This window comes from Schistocerca nitens, chromosome 4 (assembly GCF_023898315.1).
Source record: "Schistocerca nitens isolate TAMUIC-IGC-003100 chromosome 4, iqSchNite1.1, whole genome shotgun sequence".
In the NCBI taxonomy this organism is placed as follows: Eukaryota; Metazoa; Arthropoda; class Insecta; order Orthoptera; family Acrididae; genus Schistocerca; species Schistocerca nitens.
This window is the reverse complement of record NC_064617.1, coordinates 486,817,142-486,840,119: the sequence shown is the minus strand read 5'-3', so window position 1 is coordinate 486,840,119 and position 22,978 is coordinate 486,817,142. Positions and strand designations below refer to the sequence as shown.

The following is a 22,978-nucleotide window of genomic DNA, read 5'->3' as shown; positions in this document are numbered from 1 at the left end:
CCAGAGGGGGAGCAGTTAATTATTTGATCGATTTCAATAATTAGTCAATGAAACTGATATCAAACGTGTGCTGGTGTTGGCGAGTTGTGTTCCCTGAGGGGTGGGGTGGGAGGAGGAGAGGATGGGGGAGGAGGAGAGGGAGTCAGAGGGGTGGGTGTTTCTTGGAAAACAAGTTAACCAAACAATAGGGTAAGGACCTGTCGACCCAAATGATGGATTATCCCCAGGAGGTCATAATGTTTGCAGCAGAACAATAGGTTAAGGACCTGTCAATCGAAAGAGAACGGAAGGTTTGTCCCTGAGTAGCCAACCCTCAATGTGTGCTTATACTCTTTTCGCCCCTCTACTTCTAAGGTCCCGTCGTAGTGAGAATGGGTTTTAATTTGAATGCTCTTCATAAGATTACAAGCTGTAACTTGTCTCATCTCTTATAATGCGCTTCCTAGTTTTTGAAATACTGTGTTATTAATGTGCATATTTGATTTTCTACAATACCACAAAACTGTTCCAGTTTACATATGTTTTGACTGTATTTTATTTCAATTATCCTGTATGTGTCTTGCAGGAACAGTAGAAACATGAGCCAATGGACTGAAACGTGTTAATGTCAGTTTAGAACCTGATACAGACATCAGAGTGGTTGTGGAAAAAGCAAAATATGTGGAGGTGTATGAAGCTGTGGTAATACACTGCTTGGATGTGTTCCAGCAACAGAAAAAACAATGTGTCAAACAACAAAACAGGGATCCTCTCTTGCGACTAATAGTCTGTGGGATATTGTCCTCCTACAGTACAGGTGATGAACCTTTACTCTGATCTGTGGAAGAGACTTCGATCTCAAGCCACCTGCTTCAGTGAACCAGTATTTGTATATTTAATAGGATCGCCACATATGCTCAGTGACACCACACATACAGTATTTGTTTTTGGCATATATATCAGAAGAGAGGGCTGTGGTAATATCTTATCGATTTCGCTAATGGGTGATGTTAGCAGAGTTTCATAGTTCATAGTCTTTATTTGTTGGATTGTACAAAATAACGATAATACAGAGAATGTTTGGTTGTCAAATGTGAATGCACCCTGAGGGACGCAGATGTCCCTATGGCTGCAGTACCTGTATGTAGCTTGGATACACACCATAATGCAGTAGCAAATCCTCATCCTTCTTCCAGTTCACATAACTGCTTGTACTGTCTTTTTCTACTACTACCTCGTGTTGCAAGAGAAAGACATGTCTGAAAGATCAGATACCATCTTCATATAGTTAAGGCTAACCAGCCATTGACCTCCTTCTTCTGTGAAGATGCGCACGTATTGCCTGAACTCTTACGGGACACGGTAAGATTGTCTGCCGCAAGTAATAAGTGTAATGGGCAGGGGTACTATGAATGTAGTGTGTGGACATTAAGTTGGGAATGTGGGTCTCACGGGGAGCGTGCAAGGGATAAGTCCCTGCAGTCGCACTATCCTCTGTGTCCTTGGTGGCTCAGATGGATAGAGCATCGGCTATGTAAGCAGGAGATCCCGAGTTCGAATCTCGGTCGGGAAACACATTTTCAACTGTCCTCATTGATGTATATCAACGCCTGTCGGCAGTGTAAAGTCTTGATTTAATTATCATTTCAAAGGTTCGTTTGGTCCTGCTCTTACACATCGAACACAGTTGGTAGAACTATGACAACACGTTCCCATTTCCACCAAGTAGTCAAAAAAGACAGTCCTGTCGCACTAACACGGTTCACCCAGTTTATCCACAGGATGCAGAAGGTGGTAGTCCTGACTTAAACTGGGTCTATAACATGGACAAAGCTGCAGAGATGGCTGGGCAGAGACTGAGGAACAGTTAGAAGATTCAAAGGGACTGTCTAAAAAAACCACATTGGAGTTTTACTGTAGCAGATAGGTTCATAAAAAGATGACTCGTTTTGAGATTCGAGCGTGGCACGAATATGACTCACCAGTGGCTTAATCATTAAAGACATCTCCATAGGATCCAATGCAAGTATGTGGTTGAATGTAAAACTTGATTCCAAATCGCAGTCAGCATTTCTACCAGAAAGCGTAACACTATTAGTGACTGTTATGTATGCCAGTAGAATCAAGACCGCTTTTTATGCAGGGTGATGGTAACATAGTCGTTGTGAACATGTTTTTAATAGCGTGGCCTTATGCGAAATGTATGTTGCCGGTGGTAGAATCCTTCTGGGATCAGCTTCAAATGTTGGTTCTCAATATCATTCCTCGAGAAGAACATCATCTTCTTTCGAGGGATTCCCATGTGAACTACCTGGTGAGTGTAATCTGACTACTGAGAAAGAAAGATTACTCGCCTTGCAAAGAGACTCTCATGATCAGTTTCATTTATTAGCCTGTGAATTTGATATCAGTAACATGCCGCCTGGTGAGTGGAAGCGGTGTCTAGGGCACCACGGAAATAATTCTTGACAGGCGTTTTTTTATGCTGTGGTGATACCTTTTAAGGGTATTTCAATCTTCCGCCTACACAGGAAGAGTTAACCATCGTAATAAAATCTGATGCATTAACGAATTTATAATGTGATATGTAGTAAAAACCTGATATTTACAACTTCTGTGTACACATCTCCAATGTGGAGAGGCAATTGGTTGGCTTAAGGGGGGTAGGACGTCAAATACAAATCATTTTCTAATACAGAGGAAATCGAGGCATACACGATTTTCACATTGCTGAAGTATCGTTACTTGTGAAAATTATGTGACAGTATGCAATAGGCCACATTTTCTCGAAATAGTTTCTAATCAGGTAGATGCTAAGATCTACCACTATCACAGGACGCCTCCTACTTTCGAATTCTCTCTTAAGGGGGTTAGGACGTCAAACGGGCCGACTTGGAGCAGGAGAGGCACCACAGGACATTTTAATTTCCACTGTCTATACTTTTACAAATAAATTGATAAAACTTTGTCAGCATGACCAGGAACGATTCAGGATTCACACTCATAGCAGTAGAAGTTCAAAAACATAACAAAATATTTTTTTTACATGTGAAATTTAATCATTTTTTCCGCTTACTATTGGCTGCATCTGTTGCTATTGGTACACTTTTCTTCATAAGTAAGAGAGACTGTTCGATGAATTTTGCACAGCATATTTACAGGTGTATGAAACTCTAGAATCTATTTAATTTATGAAAAAATGAATGAGCTGTTACGTTTTAAACTTTATGTTTAGAAAAAAATCAAATTTTGTAGTTAATTATCTCAATTTTTACCACAGTTTTTAATAGATTTGGGTAATTCTAGAGTTTCATACACCTGTAAGTATGATTCATATGCTGTGCAAAATTCATTAAAGAATTTCTTTTACTTGTGAAGAAAAATTTACCTATAGCAACAAATGCAGCCAATAGTAAGCGGAAAAAATGATGAAATTTCACATGTAAAAAAAATTATTTTGTTATGTTTTTGAACTTCCACTGCTATGAGTGTGAATCCTGAATCCTTCCTGGTCATGCTGACAAAGTTTTATAAATTTATTTGTAAAAGTATAGACAGTGGAAATTAAAATGTCCTGTGGTGCCTCTCCTGCTCCAAGTCGGCCCGTTTGACGTCCTGCCCCCCTTAAGAGAGAAATCGAAAGTAGGAGGCGTCCTGTGACAGTGGTAGATCTTAGCATCTACCTGATTAGAAAATACGAGGGCAGTTCAATAAGTAATGCAACACATTTTTTTTCTGAAACAGGGGTTGTTTTATTCAGCATTGAAATACACCAGGTTATTCCCCAATCTTTTAGCTACACAACACTATTTTTCAGCGTAATCTCCATTCAATGCTACGGCCTTACGCCACCTTGAAATGAGGGCCTGTATGCCTGCACGGTACCATTCCACTGGTCGATGTCGGAGCCAACGTCGTACTGCATCAATAACTTCTTCATCATCCGCGTAGTGCCTCCCACGGATTGCGTCCTTCATTGGGCCAAACATATGGAAATCCGACGGTGCGAGATCGGGGCTGTAGGGTGCATGAGGAAGAACAGTCCACTGAAGTTTTGTGAGCTCCTCTCGGGTGCGAAGACTTGTGTGAGGTCTTGCGTTGTCATGAAGAAGGAGAAGTTCGTTCAGATTTTTGTGCCTACAAACACGCTGAAGTCGTTTCTTCAATTTCTGAAGAGTAGCACAATACACTTCAGAGTTGATCGTTTGACCATGCGGAAGGACATCGAACAGAATAACCCCTTCAGCGTCCCAGAAGACTGTAACCATGACTTTACCGGCTGAGGGTATGGCTTTAAACTTTTTCTTGGTAGGGGAGTGGGTGTGGCGCCACTCCATTGATTGCCGTTTTGTTTCAGGTTCGAAGTGATGAACCCATGTTTCATCGCCTGTAACAATCTTTGACAAGAAATTGTCACCCTCAGTCACATGACGAGCAAGCAATTCCGCACAGATGGTTCTCCTTTGCTCTTTATGGTGTTCGGTTAGACAACGAGGGACCCAGCGGGAACAAACCTTTGAATATCCCAACTGGTGAACAATTGTGACAGCACTACCAACAGAGATGTCAAGTTGAGCACTGAGTTGTTTGATGGTGATCCGTCGATCATCTCGAACGAGTGTGTTCGCACGCTCCGCCATTGCAGGAGTCACAGCTGTGCACGGCCGGCCCGCACGCGGGAGATCAGACAGTCTTGCTTGACCTTGCGGCGATGATGACACACGCTTTGCCCAACGACTCACCGTGCTTTTGTCCACTGCCAGATCACCGTAGACATTCTGCAAGCGCCTATGAATATCTGAGATGCCCTGGTTTTTCGCCAAAAGAAACTCGATCACTGACCGTTGTTTGCAACGCACATCCGTTACAGACGCCATTTTAACAGCTCCGTACAGCACTGGCACCTGTCGGAAGTCAATGAAACTATACGAGACGAAGCGGGAATGTTTGAAAATATTCCACAAGAAATTTCCGGTTTTTTCAACCAAAATTGGCCGAGAAAAAAAATGTGTTGCATTACTTATTGAACTGCCCTCGTATTTCGAGAAAATGTGGCCTATTGCATACTGTCATATAATTTTCACAAGTAACGATACTTCAGCAATGTGAAAAGCGTGTATGCCTCGATTTCCTCTGTATTAGAAAATGATTTGTATAAAAGGGGGAAATCTACATCTCATGTGAGAAATTCGAGGTGTGTGGTCAACAACAACGCTGCCTCAGGTTGGGTAGAGTGGATTTTTAAACTGGGGGTTCTATGTCGGAGTGGAATTAGTTAGAACTTCTGTACACATCCAAGTTGCAACTGCTTGTTTCGCAGTGCACTGTTGCTGGCTGCAGCAGTGGTCACGAGGAGTTGGGAACCAGAAGCAGTGGATTATCTCAACCTGTGATGGGTACAAAGAACGTGCCAACTTGTCTGATCTTGCGCATGGCAGCGAGGGCTGGCGATGTGACCAGTCTGCTGGGTGGAGCAACAGAAGCAGATGTGTATGTGGTGCGTAAGAGCAGATTGAAAATAATTGGTGTTTGCACTGGCCGTATTGATAACGTCCGAATTCCTACCACTCCAATCATCCCTGGGTGCCCTCAATGGCCGAGGGGGGCGCACTCCGGCATATGCGTGCGTCTATGACTGCGGCTGCGATTGCAGCAGTAGTTTTCACTGACCTGTGAACATTGGCACTGGCAGCATACCGCGTGTGGAGTGCGCGGGATGTGAGTGCGCGGGATGTGAGAGTGTTTCAGCAATCTCAGGCATCTAGCGTTGAACTCTGCCGTTAGTGACTGGATCGTGGTTTAAGTGTGTCGTGCCTAGCGCTTCTCGATACATCGCCGTGGACTCTGTCTTGCAGAGGTATTTGTTTTTGTTGTTACTATTTCATCACATGCTAGACCTTTCCTCCTACTTCCTAATGTAGCAGAGAGGATCAATTTAGGATTCTATAGCGCTTTAAAACCCAGTCATGATGTCAGATTCCTGGTTGCTCAATCTATTGTTTCCAAGACATGCATTGCAAGCACGCATCTCTCCAACTTCCCCCGCAAATTGTTTAAGGACATAGCATGCAACTGAACTGAAATTTGAACATGTTGGACTTCCTACCAAATGACCCCAACGTGGTGCCCAAGCGAACACCTCTTGGACACCGGCATGTGTCATGGCCGCTGACGGACGCATCGCTTTGTGGACACCTGAGCAGCCTGCATGAGCGGTGGTGCGAGCCTGTGCTCTGTGCGGGCTAGTGAATGGCTGACGGTGGACAGTCTGTGCTTCACGACTGAAAGATTTTTAACAGTGTAATTACATGTGATGACTGTTTCATGGTGGTATTCTTTGTGCTATTAGAATTAAAAAAAGCGATCGATTTAATTATTTCTTTTCTATGTATTTTACAAGACCTGCATCTTCCCAAACAGTAAAGAATGATGAACAAGAAAAATCTAGCTCCCACAAAATGAATTTTTTTATAAATGAACAAGATACCATCTGCTATGTGTTTGAATTTCCTATCATGAGATCCTCCCTCTCCGGCACAGAGCCACTAAATTCTGGGTGGGGTGGGAGGGCTGAGGAGAGGGAAGTGGAAGGATGAGGATTTGCCAAAGGGGGAGGGGTGAATTAATTTATCAATTTAATTAATTAGTCAGTCAAACTGATAGAGCGGGAGGGGGCTATTCAAATAACTCAGACCTGAAAGTGTACCTGTATCGGCGAGGGGGAGGGGTGAGGATCAGAGGTTTCCTGTGGGTTGGGCGGAGGAAAGGGAGGAGTGGTGGGGAGATTTCTCAGAAGAAGAGATTATCCCAAGGGGTCATAATCGTCTTAGGAGAACAATAGGTTAAGGACCTGTCAATCAAAAGAGAAAAATAGATTTACTCCTGAATGTATACTTGCCCTTGATGTAGCCAACCCAAACTAACAAACCCCCCTCGTGCTGTCTGTCACCCTACCCACAGCGATCAACGCTATTGTTCAAGTATTCGGAGTTATTACACGCACTTAATTCGCTACATTGCTAGACAATGATTATCTTACAGATGAAATAATGTAACTCTTATAATAAGTACTAGTAAAACTAGCTTATGGTAGTAATATGCAAACTACAGTTGCGCTAAGACACAGACATAACACCACGATTAGAAACTGTTTGTGCCTATATTCTTTTCTTTACTGGATACTTAGAATATAAACAAGCTTAGCAAAACGTCATTTGAAGCGTTGTTTTGAGTGAGTAGATACCATAAATACGTTGTTGGGATCAATTACTAACATGTGAGAAGCTTACTTTTTAAATATCGAATAATGGACTAATTAATTGGTTACTTACATTGGTTCCAAAGCTACAGCAATTGAAGATGCTAGCGAGAAACATAAGCCAAATTCTGTGAAAACACTTTCAAATTCCTTATCCGTGAGGAGGGAGCGGAACTGTTTGGAAGGTTTGTAGCGTGTGTGTATCTGTTAACAGACAAAATCTATTTTATACACTAATAATTTGCTAACGATAATATTATGATGATGGACACAAGCCATATATAACGGACAGTCAAATGACAATGAGTCAAATGAAAAAAGGTAAGTAAACTGCTCATTATTTCAAAAGAAATCGCCATAACTGTCAATACATTCATCCCATTGTGAAACACGATGGTCAGTATCTTAACGGAAAAAGTTTGCGATTGCCTGAGGAAACATGATTGCAACCTATGGGTACAACTCTTAGTCTGAAGCAAATCGATGACAACGAATGTCTTTTCTCTGGCTCCAGAAATATGAAAATAGCGTGCGGATTAATGGCCACTGTATGGAAGACGTGTAAGAGCATCCCAGCGGAACTTCTGCACCGTAGTCTAAATAATCGTGGGAAAAGTGGGCGGGCACTATCATGCAAGAGAATGATAACGTCTGTCAACATTCCGGGGCGTTCCAACTTAATGTTGCGCTTCAGTTTTGCAAAGCTCGCACGTACCGCTGAGCGTTAAGTGAAGCGCACAATTAAGTTCAAACGCCCTTTTCTGTTGCAGGACGATGGCTGGCCTCGCGTTTCTAAGTTTGTTTTGACTACGGTGCACAAATTTCGCCGGGACGCCCTTACACTTTCTCCATACAGTCCCAATCTCTCCCTATCCAATTTCCACATTTTTTGAACCCTGAAAAGAGACATTCGTAGCCGTCGATTTGCTTCAGACTAAGAGTTGCACCCACAGGTTGCAATCATGTTTCCGCAGGCAATCGCAAACATTTTTCCATTAAGGCGTTGCCCATCGAGTCTCACAGTGAGCTAAATTTATTAACAGTTGTGACGATGACTTTTGAAATAATAAACTGTTTATTAACTTTTTTTCCATGCGCCTTTTCATTTGACTGCCGCTTGTAAGTCAACTCACTTCTGTGGCGATACTCTGCATTTCGTCGGCAATGCCATAGAGCGTGCGGTCTTCCTGGTACTTCGTAAATGCTGCGAGATTTAACAGCGAAATGTTCACTACGTCTGCGAGGAAGTTCATATAATAATTGTGCTTATCAGTCGCATAGGCCCACCTCCTGTCAAATGAACAGATACAGTTATTAGGAGGGAAATTGTTAAGCATCGAAGTTAAATATAACAAGATCTATAACACAGAAATTCACTATTTGTGAATACAGAAACAATAACATACTGGGAACACTGGAATAGCCCATCAAACACTACTGTCATTTTGAATCTAAACCAACACATATAAAATTACATCGTGTCGGGTTTATTCTTAATGCTGTAGGTATAAGGGGCGACCAAAAAGTTTCCGTTCGAAGGCCACACTAATCCCCTCGCCTAAATGTCGGTGCTTACACACCGGCATCGGGGTCGTGCTGGGTTGAATATACGCTGCAGCAGCGCAATCAGACGGAAACTTTTTGATGGCTCCTCATAATTTGTTACAATTTTCAAGTACTATTTGTTAATTAAATCTTTCAAAACAATGTGTTAGAAAGCCGAAATAAAGAATGCAAAATGACTTTGACTCGATGATAAGGAAGTAATAATTTTATTGTGCATCGTTTAATCGTACAATGCCTGCTGAAGACTTGCATCTAAAATTATGTGATTCTTTTTGACGAACACTTAAGAAAAGAAAAACAAATAATTAAATTTTAAGCTTTACTTTTATTAAACGTGAAAAATGTTATAACTGCTTTGATCATATACGTTCTGTCTCACGGAATAATTATTAATAGAATTAGATTACACTGTAGCTTACTCCACATTAAAAAGACGTTGTGTCATATGAAGTATTACGAACTTTCTTCTCGTGAACATTATGGAAATTGCTGTATAAAAACCTTTTCTATGAATAATAAGTAGAAGTTAATTTATCACGGACGTGAAAAAATATATTAGTTGTAATAAACCACTGTTGCACGTACATCAAGAATACGACTACAAAAAAAAAGAAAATTTAATTTGGTTCTTCTCATTAAGCAGTGCTGGGAAGAAAAGTTCATTATTTCAAAATCTAGGCGACACAGTCAAGAAAGAAGAGATACAGCACCGTGGCTTTAAAAGACGTCGGAAGAATTTTCCTCAGGCAAGAAATAAAATCACTGCACTAACTTTCCAAGGTCAGTCGTACCGTGGTATCGTCACCGTTACCACTACACTGTATAAATTACGGTACAATTCCTGCTTTACTATAGGTATCAGTGTAGCACTGCGAAACAGGAACCACCAGGACCGTAAAAACGAAGCAGCTTCAACAGCTCGTCTCCTAACTTCCAAGCGGAAAATCTTAATCAACGATGAGTGGCGATTCTGTCCACGACAGAAATGGGTATATATAGGGGCAAGTGCAGCATGGTAGTGGTTTAATATACGGCTGAGTCCTTTGCTTGTGACCTGATTCCACACCCTACAGTGGCCGCTGAGGACAAATCATTGTCAGTTCGTAAGAAAGGAAGGCATAGCACAACTGGGAAAAGAGCTCTACCTGAAAAGGTTCGGCTTGTTGGAAGATTGTGAAAGGGTGGAACGTCATTCCGAGGTGAATGGCTTGGAAACGAGCACCACTACTTTACTCACTGTCCTGAACGTGCCTAATGCATCGAATTCTCCTGCTACAGCAGGCACGATTAGCTCTTGTCTTCACAATCACAGTACAGTAGGTCAGGCGTGACGACAGGTTAAGGATACGAGGGGGCTAGCACAACACCACTTAAATAAGAATGGAATACCGACTCAGTTAAATATGGATATTTCGATAAACGAATGACAAAAAATTAAATTTGTACGTGAGTCCGTAGCGTTTTCCCGTAAGTTTAATAAACACAGCAGATAACACATAACAGAGGCTTTTTCCTTCAATAGCATATGCTCCTTCACTATTCACAAAAGTCTGCCAGCTTTGGGGTAACTTTTCGATTCTGTGAGTGTAGAAATCACGTGGTTTTGTGGCAAACAACTCGTCGAACCATGTTCGGTGCGCATTTTCACCCGAAGAGAAAGCTGCTTGAAGGTTGTTCGATAAAGAGCGGAAAATCTGAAAATCTCAGGGCGCAAGATCAGGTGAATAAGGTGGGTGCGGAACGACTTCCCAATCCAACTACTAAGTAGTGTTTTTTGTCAGTCTAGCAGAATGCGGGCAGGCGTTATCGTGCAGTAATATCACTTGACGCAGCCTTCCTGGTCGTTGTTCTTGTACTGCGTTTGGAAGACGTCTCTGTAGTTGCCAATAAATGTCAGCAGTGATGGTTACACCTCGGGGAAGCAATTCGTAGTACACCACACCGGCGCTATTCCACCAGGTGCATAACGTTATCTTTTGCGTGTGCGTGTAGGTCTTAGTACGGGGAGTTGCTGCTTTGTTTGGGTTCAACCATTCCTTTCTTTTCCTCTTACAGGATAGGAATGGTCGATGTTATTCACGAGCCACTTGATGACGAACAAGCAGATATGTACATAATTATGACCACCCATTTGCCAGTCCTCGAGTGTAGCTGACTTCGATCATTGTGGATTAATGTGTTTAAACTATCTTCATCACAGCCCGAAGGTCTTCCTGAATGTGAAGAGTCACGTCAAATAGATCCTCCTTAGAATGAGAAAATTATTTTCTTGCCATGCTCTGTCCAATGGCATTATCTATGTACACGGTGCAAATGTTTCTGGGTGCCTCCGTTGCTGTTAACCATCTACTGAACTCAAACAGAAGAATATGTCGGAAACGTTCCGATTTCTCCATTTGACACTCCATGTTCTAGCACCCATAACTCCATTTGCAATTTCACACACAGGTTTAGTGATTTCCCTAAATCACTCCAGGCAAATGCCGGGATGGTTCCTCTGAAAGGGCACGGCCGACTTCCTTCCCCATCCTTCCCTAATCCGATGAGACCGATGACCACACTGTCTGGTCTCCTTCCACAAAACCAACCAACCAACACAGTTTAACCTAAAAGGAATATCTAATTTCTACAAATAACCGAAATCGTTAATCGAACTACACAAGACTCACTACAGAGATTTCTTCTAGAACCTACTCGCGATATCAAAAACAGCGATAGCTTTGCCGCCTACACGCATCCGCGGGAATGCACTTTTTTTTTTCTTTATCGATTTTCAATTCCCCCCAATGGGGCGGGCTGGCAGCAGCTTACTACGCTGCTCTACAGCCTACAGACTTTTGTTTAAAAAAGGAAGAAGAAAGAAACAAGGAAAAACAGGCGATAAAATGGTTATTTAAAGTGTAAAATGGCGTAAAAATGCGGAAAGTTAAAACAGAAAGCAAAAGGGGTTGGCAATGTTGATAAAATACACAGGAATCAGACAAGTAACATAGTAGACACACAATTAAAAACATGGCGACAGTTTGGGTTCTGTTCGCAAGTGATAAAAAAAAAAAAAGCACACCCAGCGACAGTATGATGGCTGTTCGCTACACTTTCCAAAAGACACAACACGGAGCACGCACTGGAAAAACACACTGTAAAACACTGCACGAAAAAGGCGGCACAAAGATGGCATTCCCGATCCAAGGCAGATGGGGGGGGGGGACCTGGAGTAGGGGGAAAAACAAGGAGGGAGGAGAGGAAAAAACGAAAAGGGGGGGAACCAAGGAGGGAGAGGACTAATAAAGGGGGAGAAGGGCAGACACGAGACGGAATGAGAGGAGGCAGAGGAGGGAAATGTAAAAGGACTCGGGGGAGAGAATGGGGCAAAGAGAGGGGAGGTGTGGAAGAAAGAGGATGGAAGGGGGGGGAGAGGGAGCCCGGGAAAAGGACAGAGGAAAGGAGGGGAAGTGAGTATCAGAGTTGATAGGAGGGATAAATGGAGGGAGAGAGGGCATCATCTGGGAGGGGGAGTTGATGGAAGCCACCTTGGGAAAGGAGATGTAGGGTGTAGAGATGGAGGGTAGGGGGGACACAACGGTGAAGACATGGCAGGGGGCGGGGATCGGAGAGGAGAGGAGCAACCAGGGGGTGAGGGGATTCAAGACGGCGGGAGGTGTAGAAGATGCGGATATGTTCGAGGAATAGGAGCAGATGGGGGAAAGGGATGAGATCATAGAGGATCCGTGTGGCGGACGGGAGGCGTATACGGAAGGCGAGGTGGAGTGCATGACGCTCAAGGATCTGGAGGGACTTATAGAATTTGGGGGGGGGGGCAGATATCCAGGCAGGACTGGCATAACAGAGGATGGGACGGATTAAGGATTTGTGGGTGTGGAGGGTAGAGGGGTGCAACCCCCATGTCTGGTCGGAGAGGAGTTTGAGGAGTCGGAGGCGGTTGTGGGCTTTGGATTGGATGGAGCGGAGATGAGGGATCCAGGTGAGGTGACGGTCAATGGTGAGGCCAAGGTAGGTGAGGGTGGGGGTGAGGCGGACAGGACGGGCACAGACAGTAAGGGAGAAATCCAGGAGCCGGAAGGAGCGAGTGGTACGACCTACGATGATCGCCTGGGTCTTGTAAGGGTTGAGTTTCAGGAGCCACTGGTTACACCATGCAGCAAAAAGGTCAAGGTGATTCTGGAGAAGGCGTTGGGACCGTTGGAGGGTAGGAGCGAGGGCAAGGAGTGCGGTGTCATCAGCATATTGCAAGAGGTGTACTGGAGGGGGGCGGGAATGCACATAATGATTCTGACTTAATACTAAAGCTATGACCATGTAGATTAAGACTTACAAACCTTTTTAGTATTTAAGATAACATAATCTCTCTAACAAAATAAAAAAACAATGCACAAACAATTATTTAAACAGTATGGTTCACATATATGCATATCAGTTTACAATGGACTGACAACTCGCTTGGTGGCAGCACTCTTCAGTGCCTGCTTAAGGCGCTGCTACCTGTACTATGCTGGGTTTGTTTGTTTTGTGCTATTGCCGCTAGATGGCTGATGCTTACTTTAAGGTGTACTCTGTTAGCAGACAGACGCTTAGATATTGCCAACCGTTGTAACGATACTACTGTGAAAAAATTTGTATGACTGAAATACGGTGGTAAAAAGAATCGTAAACATACTTGTATCATTACACACTCACCATCTCCAAATGACAAATTGACAATATGTGAACTCAAACTGCAAAGTGAACGGCGAATATAAAATGAGAATCGATAAATAAACAGATAGCCACCGGAATACCAAAACGCAAAACAAAAACCTAAGAACTTACACACCAACATAATACATAGCTAATGAAGCTCACATGATTAAAAAAGATGAAACGGCTCTTGAATATATAGCAAACGTGCCCGAATATTGCATATAAGATTGCCCAAATGAAAAGGAGGTCCTCGCTGTAGTGACGTTGTAAATGGTTCAAATGGTTCTGAGCACTATGGAACTTAACATCTGTGGTCATCAGTCCCCTATAACTTAGAACTACTTAAACCTAACTAACCTAAGGACATCACACACATCCATGCCCGAGGCAGGATTCGAACCTGCGACCGTAGCAGTCGCGCGGTTCTGGACTGAGCGCCTAGAACCGCTAGACCACCGCGGCCGGCGGTGACGTTGTACATACTCCCAATGGGTGCATGGGGTTTGTCGAGAGATGACGTGGTGGTTATTCCCAGCAAGTGGAGTTAAAGGCTTTGCAGCAATTTCCTCACTTCTGGTTAGATGTTTCCGCATCTTGTTGCATAGTAGATTTCTCTCGATCTGTAGAAAGAGCAGATATCCAATTTCTTCACACAAAAGGGGAGGATGGTTCACAAATTTATCACAGAATGGAAGAGACGTACAGAGAGCAGTGCCTCACACGGTGCACAATATTCTGGTGTTGTAGCATTACAAAGAGGGATGCGTGAACATCAAGGACATGCCACGCACTGAGCAAGCGCACGTTGTTGCCACGAGTGCCATGATTTCGGCTGGAAGGAGCTCATACTGAAACGTCCCCTTTGAAAAATTATACATGACTGTACTTAAACTGACACACAATATACGTTTCACAAATCACTTACCTCACAAAAATCTTCGTTACTCGAACTACTGCAATACAGCGAGCTCCACTACTGCCAGCTAAATAAAAGATTCAAACTACTGAAGGCACTAACTACTGATAGGCACAGTTAGCAAATGAAAGATTTTAATAGAGAACAAAAAATGTATTTACCTTAATAGTCATAATATATATAGCAGTTCATGACATCCATTCTTACAAATCTACTGTTTCTGATGGACACACATCCAGATTATCCATACTCAAAAATCCGCCATCTCACTTCCCCACATCCACAACTGCTGGCGGCTCACCTCCAACTGCGCAACACTACGCGCTGTTAACATCCAGCTGCCCAACACTACAATGACAGACAACAATGTAAACCAGCCACAGACTGCACACAGCACAGCCAGTGATTTTCATACAGAGCGCTACGTGGAATTACCAATAAGAAAACCTAAATAGCCTACTTACATAGCCCCCATGCTCCCCACAAAAAATTTTACAAATTATTTTGGGCAGTAGCCAATACAGATTTGATAAAATTTTTCATAATTACAATAACAAAGATATCAAATGCACACACTTATTGATACAATGATGGTCAAAAGCTAAAATTTTCTCACAGTCCATAAATACAGTCCTGATCGTTCATCACAGAAAAATAGCAATGTTTTTCTCAAAGTCTGTGCAGTAAAAGAGAATGCACACGGAAGTAGTGGATTTCCATGCAGTCTTGAAGAAGTAGTGTCGTCCTTCCAATGGAAAGACAGTGCTGACTCTTGACATGCAGGCAGGTAATGGGCCACAACAGAGCAAACCCACAGCAGAGTCAGTCGAAGTTTTAAAGAATATTGGTAGGTAGGTCATCACAGAGCAGACCCACTATAGTCTTGGTAGAGAGTATGGTATTGGTGGGCCACCAGAGGTGCAGACCCACTGTAGTCCTTGTAGAGATGTCTTGCAGCCATCCGTTGCGACTGTGCAGGTGCACAATCACCATAGAAGAGTCTTGTGGACAATATAGCAAGTCCATGAACCACCACTTGTGCACTCACAAAGTTTTTGGAATTGTCCTTAGAACCAGCAATGCTGTTATCCAGTCCACTGCTGAATTATTAACACATGTGCAAACACTAACAGTCCCCACTTCTCACATATTGTCCATATACTATGACCAACAGAAACGTGTGCAGTGAAATGTAACTTACAAGTTACTTAATTTGATGAACTGGTGTCAATTATAATTTTATAACATAAGAATACAATAACAAAGATACAAAATACATCATTAAAGAACATAACAATACAGATAACATTTGTGGTAATGCAGGCTTTACAGAAGAATCGAAATAATATAAACATCAGTGTTACAGGAATTATGACATAAGTAAATACATAAAAGATCAGAATAACTTTTGAAACATCAACTTCTCACGTGAGCATTAAAACAAAACAGAATAAATAATGTCTAAACATCTTTACAAAGTAAATAACATAGTATTTGAAAAATTCTACAACATAAATCTTATTAGCTAAACACTTAAAGACAGGAAGAACACAAATACACAAGGGTACACAAACACATAGCGGAATAATACAAAAGGAAATGACAGGGTTTGTTTTACTGCAGTATTTTGCAAACAAAACTTTCTTTACTTCTTGGAGATCTCCCTTCATTCATCATTATTCCCAAAAAGTCGTATCTATACCTGCTTTCTGTATTCTATTCATATTTCTTTCAAAATAATTATTTCTCAGTGTACAATACTCATTTTGGCCCAAATGTTTTTCATATAGCTTCTCAATGCATTTCTTCCAATTCATCATAGTTAGTTTCTTATATAGTCTACTCCCCTCTTAAGCTAACTTAAATCTACTGATCTCAGATATATATACCAAGGGACGAGGCAATGCAGCAGCACAAAACAATTAACACAAACAGCAATGAAAAAAATGCAAATTGGCAAAGCAAGCAGCAGTAAATGTAATAACTTATATCTAAACAAGACAAGCCTCAAGCAGAAAAAATATTGCAGTAACAATGGCCATGTTTAATACCTATGTCATATCTTAACACTAGAGTGATGCATCATGATAACTTACTCTACCAAAAAAATTACCAAGTAGTTGAAAAGACAATGCAGTTACTGTTATTAATCCCTTCTTATTGTTCTTTCCATTCCAAGTGCTCCTTTTTCGAAGAATGTGGATCGTGAAATCATTATTTAATAGATCTGTTGGCAGAGTGTTCACATTAGCAAACGCATTTAATTTTATCTTATAAAACCAATGTTGCAACACAGCTGGGAACCAGATATCAAATGAAATAAGCAACTATGTACAAAGTAAAGCATAAAAACATCATTCAATAGTCATGTGGCATTTCATAAGTTAGTAGAAATTCTCTCAACTCTCGTAGAAAGACGCTTGTCGTAATCAGGTGTGCAGATGTAAGAATACTGTATTTCCCATCAGTTCATAAGCATTTCAGTAAGTAGCACAAAGTACGAGTAATCATATGTTTTCAAGTAATGAGCGTGTCATATTTGCGATGCTTTCTACAAAGGAACGTCAATAGCGAGGTTAATGATCTCTTTTTTTTTCTCCACCTGTGCCTCTGAAAGGCACACACTAATGGCTTTTTCCCAGGCGACTATCACGCAGCTGGGTGCCCACCACGCATTACGTTAAGGTCACTTAACTTTCCTACCGAAATATTTACGACAGCAGTTTCCGCTACAGTGGCAGTCTCATATAAAAAATTTCACAGGTCGAGAATTTGCGTTACAAATGTGTAGAAACAAAATCCTATAAATACAACAGTGTCCAAAAAATTTTCAGTGGCATTGTGATACATTCACACATGTACACAATAATTCTAAAGTACGATTCTTGGTTTCCAACATCCTTTTCCACAAATCAGAGTCCCTAACCACAACTCATTATTCCTTACCTTATTATACATATACATATTTGTCAACACTTCTTCAATATTTCATCATAAGAAATACGTAGCATAATCAAATTCCTCATATACGGTATCATCATCTTATTGATCATAAACATACCTCAACAGCATAATACATATCATTGTCGTAATAATATCATATCATCTCAGTCAATTCTCAAAATCGTCGTAGCTTCCTCCAATAATTTCAAAACCTAAAAAAAAAATTCTCTGCTCATTTCAATAGTGTCATCTACCTCAAACGTACTTTAAAATCATGATCCCATACCAAATACATCATTCAGAGCTCTCATAGTATCACAATGGTTCCGAAAAAATATGAAGGGTCACACAGTACAGACAAAATACAATTTCATACGTGTGAAGTTATCCAGCTGTGTAATTGCGTAAACATGTCACTGACGTAGTAAAAAAAATGTTTGTCTCTCTCAGTTAAATGAGCAGATAGCTGTGTAATTTATGTGTTAGAGAAATATGGTACCGATGTGTAAAGTTGTGTAAGCAACTACCATATTAGCTAGGGCTCCTTGTGCTTGCCAAACACATGGTACACAAAGTAAGCGTGTACCCCCCTGAGGATTAATGTAATTATACCCTCAGGTGTTACAGATTACAGCAATGGAATGAAATGTATCACGGAAAACCTTTGTATCATTGTAATTCAAAAATCTTTAAAAATAAATCTTTTAAGTACAAAATTAATCACTCAAATACGTGTACTGTAGCGCTAAACTGTGCGTCTTGTTGTAAGATAATCTCTGCGGAAGTGTCCTAGTTATCGTCCTCTGTAAGCAAAGTTCTGCTGAAATCAATGTACTTACCTCATTATAAACGAAAGTGAAATGCTTTGCGTATAGATATCGTAGTTATTATGTACCTTACCGTGATAAAGAAAGTACTATAATGTAACGTATTGTTCTGCTACGAAAAAGGCTGTCTCATTGTAGCTATACCACAAAAGTTACTACTAAAACATGTTTTACTTTCCAGAAGAATTCAGAAAAACTGTGCAGATATAAAACACATACACCGCAAAAGCAACAATGTAAATTGTGTCACACATTAGTAGCGTCGTGATATAGTCGTGTAGCTGTCAAATAAACTAACCACTGTGTCATCTGGTATCTCTCAGAATGCACTTTGAATCCATAATGTATTTTCAAGTAAACCAAAATGTTGCAGTAAAATCTCATTAGCAGTACCAGTATATGTTCTAAGTATGTAAGCCTTATAGTCGTTACGTAATCGTGCAACTAACAAGCAAGAATGTACACACACAATAACACAGCACAGCAATTCATTTGTAATTACTTTCTAAATAAGTTCCCTAGGCTCTTGACTGGATAGTTAACTTTAAAACATAGTTGCATGTTAACAGTTTCTAAGTCTGACAAGGCATACCAGTAACGTGAAGCGAAAAGTTTTGTAGCAAAGACTAAATTCAAAAGCAGATTATCTCTCAATAAACGGTTTTACATATGAAATGTGGTGCAATTCTTTACTGTTCCTAGTACGCAGAGTTTCAACTTCAACGCAATTATCACGTGGTATATGGTACATCGGTAAAGAATGCTCAAATTTTTCTCAAGGTTAGCGTCTATGTTATTTTTCTCTGAGCCAGCCGGCGCACGTGGCTGCCTGCAGTGAGAGTCATTGTCTGCTATCTCTTTGTTGGCGTGCGTCGTTATTGGGATTAGGAGACCTAACTTCTACAAATTCACCTTGCCGAGAGGGCCCTGCTCTGTTTGAATCCCGCCAGTTCTGATAAAATACAGGTCTGATGTTATGATTATATCGTCTGTCGTCATGTTGGTAGATTCCATAATTTCTTTCTTGTCGGTCATGTGGTGGAGAATTTCTCCCTGAATCGTAAGTGCGCGCTGAACAGTTGCGTTTGAAGTTATTCTGTCTCCCCTGATAATAATTGTTGTGGTTCCCATATTGTCTGTTTCTATGGTTATCTCTGTCATATTCATTACTACGGAAGTGCGATCTTTCTCTGTAATTATTATTCTGCCAACGGTTGTCATAAGGGTGGTGTCTGTTTGGGTCACGATTTACGTTTTAAGAATAGCCTTCTCGTGTATTATTTCTTTTATCGCGGAATGTTCAGGTAATTTGATTAAGCAAATGCGGATGAATTCTGAGGGGCTGTATGGGTTTGACAGGTACTGATTCTTGTGCAACATGTCTTCAAAATATTTCACAAGACTCGAAAATTCAGATTGTTCGAAATGTTTCATCATTATGATGCTACGTTTTACTCGGTCTTGTGTAGCTTGAGACCAATACACTGAGAGGAAGGCATGATAAAATTCTCCTTCACTGTGGCAATCGTGTATGACCGATCGCATTCTTACAGCTGGTTCATTCTCTAAATAGCCACACATAAATTCTAATCTGTGCTCTAATGACCAGTTGGGGGGGGGGGGGGGACAATGAGAGAATTGATGAAGCCACGCTTGTGGATGAATGTCGTTGCCAGAATTCTTAAATGTTTTGAATTTGCGTGTTGTAATGAACAGCTTACAGTCAAAATCATCGTGTCGGCGAGTCGCATGTCGGTCATTGTTACGTCGTTTCGGCGGTTCCATTTCAAAATTCGATGCACCTTGCCAATTTCTTTCATAATTTCCGAAATGCGCTGTGTTATTATTTTGCGGCTTTTCCGTATTTCTATGTCCCTCTTCCCGTGTTGGAGCGCGAGTGTCCTCTGAAATACGTAATTCTTGTATTAACTGTGTCAGCTGATCTTGTACTTCCCGGATTTCTCTTTGGTGTTGTGTATTAATTTGATTCTGATTTTGTTTGAATTTCCTAATTTGTTCGTACTCTTCCGTGTCATTAAAGACTACCGGTTTTGTGTCATTCAGATTATCATCTACCTTCGTAGATAAATTATTTAGCTGATCCGAAAGTTCGACTACTTTCTCTGATAGTGAACTAATTTCCTCCATGTGTCTTTCTGAACCAATTTTCGGAGTATCTACTGTGTCCTTTACATTTTCCTGAGTTTTTGTAAGTTGCGTAACCGAATCGGTAGATGCAACTGAGTCAATTTTAGCTTGCAAGGTCTCATGATTTTCATGAACAATAGTTTGCAGTTCTTTTATGGCTGCTTCGTGATTCTGTAATGCATTTTCATGCCGCGAAAAAATAGGTTGAAAATGCTCACAAATTTGTGTTTTTACGTCATTACAGACTTTTTGACATTTCGATTCAATGTTATGTAACTCAGTAGTTAAATCTTGACGTGTTTGTTCAAGTGTGGTGTCTAAATTTTGAAGCTTTTGCTGTGTTTGTCTCTGATTTTGTACCATTGTGTCTAACTTTTGATGCTTTTGCTGTGTTTGTCTCTGATTTTGTTCCATTGTGTCTAACTGTTGCTGTGTTTGTCTCTAGTGTTGTTCCATTGTGTCTAACTTTTGAAGATTTTGTTCCATTGTGTCTAACTGTTGCTGTGTTTGTCTCTGATTTTGTTTCATTTGCTGCATTAATTGCAATAATAATGTATTAGTGTCAGGAATCTGTTCCTCTCTGCTTTTCAGCAGTGCATTTGCACCGGCAACATTTACATTTTGACGATCAGAAAATGTGTCTTGACTTATTTGAGAAAACGGTGAGGACCCAAAACCTGAGTCTACAGTATTTGCAATATTGTGTTCTGTCATTTCGGATTCCTGAGGCGAGCTGTTGCCGACCGATCGATCGATAATGCTTCCCTGTTCACTACTTGTTTCACTGTCCACACCATTATTTGCCACGCGCTCTATTTCCCTATGCACAATTACCAAATTACTACTATGAATGTCTGTTAATTCACTACACAGTGGTGCTGATAAGTTACGCTCGTCGTCACTATTATTTCTCTGTTTACTTTGGAGCCTAGTGTTACGTTTTTCACACGCCATTATTGTCACAATATTTCACACGATAACACAGAAAAGCACAATTTGAAGAGCAAAAATAAGAAAACACATTAACATAGCACTGAAAATAATATCTAGTTAATTGCAAGCGCAGCTGCGAAATACTTGGTGCAAATTTACATGCATGCCACAACTGTTTTACTGTACAACAATGAAAGACTGCAACTACAAAGGAAATTCTCTCTATAATTACGCGCTAGCAATAAACAATAGCTACACTAATTATACAAGCTACAAGAAAAAAATCAGAAGATTCCAGTGAGGTATCCTCGGCTAAGGGTCGACATATGAAACGTCACCTTTGAAAAATTTATGAATTACTGTGCTGATAAGCCTCTTACATTGTTTGCTTTTCAAACAGCTGAGCAAAACTGAACGTACTCATTTCGCTCTTTACCTATTCTGATCAACACTAAAGTGACACACAATACTTTTAGCGTAATGCAACCTGACTTTCAAAAATCCCTACAAAAGAATGACCCTGACTAACATTAACCTATACGTTTCACAAATCACTTACCTCACAAAAATCTTCGTTACTCGAACTACTGCAATACAGCGAGCGCCACTACTGCCAGCTAAATAAAAGATTCAAACTACTGAAGGCACTAACTACTGATAGGCACAGTTAGCAAATGAAAGATTTTAATAGAGAACAAAAAATGTATTTACCTTAATAGTCATAATATATATAGCAGTTCATGACATCCATTCTTATAAATCTACTGTTTCTGATGGACACACCTCCAGATTATCCATTTTCAAAAATCCGCCATCTCACTTCCCCACATCCACCACTGCTGGCGGCTCACCTCCAACTGCGCAACGCTACGCGCTGTTAACATCCAGCTACCCAACACTACAATGGCAGACAACAATGTAAACCAGCCACAGACTGCACACAGCACAGCCAGTGATTTTCATACAGAGCGCTACGTGGAGTTACCAATAAGAAAACCTAAATAGCCTACTTACAATACGAACGAATCATCGTGTCACTACATGTGATATTGCTGTTAAACTGTCGATAAGTAAAGGATAAGCTTTGTCATGGCAAAGTTTTCTGTACAGCGAGTGTCCAGGCACCTTTCAGGGAGTCAGAAAGTGGCGAGAGTGGGTGTTTGCTTGACCCATCCGTTGAGATACGCGAAACAAGGAACAGATTACATCGCTCAGATCATGGCACGTAATAAAACGCGGTATCACCACTCCCCATTGCCTCCAGTCAGATGAACATGGAGTGGCAGCATCCCAGCTCACCTCGTCGAAAAAAAAGCCCACTCTACCCCGAAGGCTGGAAAAGTGATGCTTAGTTTCTTTTTCGATGAAGATGGATCTCTACTCATCGACTGGCTACCACAGAGAGCAACAGTTAACGCTGAACAGTATCGCAACACGTAGTTAGGCACAAAGAGGCCAACAAGAACAAGCACAGGGGCAAGCTCACGAATTGGATAGCGCTTCTCCAGGACTTTCTAGGTAACATGTAGCCAAAAACTCCATCGTGTTCCTTCAAAAATTTCTATGGGAGGTCCTGGAACATCCTTCTTACAGCTTCAGTGTCTTCCCACGTGACTTACATATCTTCGTCCCATTAAAACGATATCTGAAAGGTCAGAGGTTCACATGTGAGAAGGAAGTGCAGGCCACTGTGCAAAACTAGACCTACCA

General features: G+C 41.2%; 1 protein-coding gene across 1 annotated transcript in view; it reads right to left on the bottom strand.

The window, feature by feature from the left end:
- Positions 1–22,978, bottom strand: part of LOC126252378 (sodium channel protein Nach-like) — a 169,311-nt gene that overhangs the window by 129,571 nt on the left and 16,762 nt on the right. Inside the window, exons 3-4 of the mRNA XM_049953269.1 lie at positions 8,371–8,527; positions 7,311–7,441 (exon numbers count right to left, since the gene is read on the bottom strand). Coding sequence (XP_049809226.1) covers positions 7,311–7,441; positions 8,371–8,527 — 288 coding nt within the window. The remainder of the gene's footprint in view (positions 1–7,310; positions 7,442–8,370; positions 8,528–22,978) is intronic.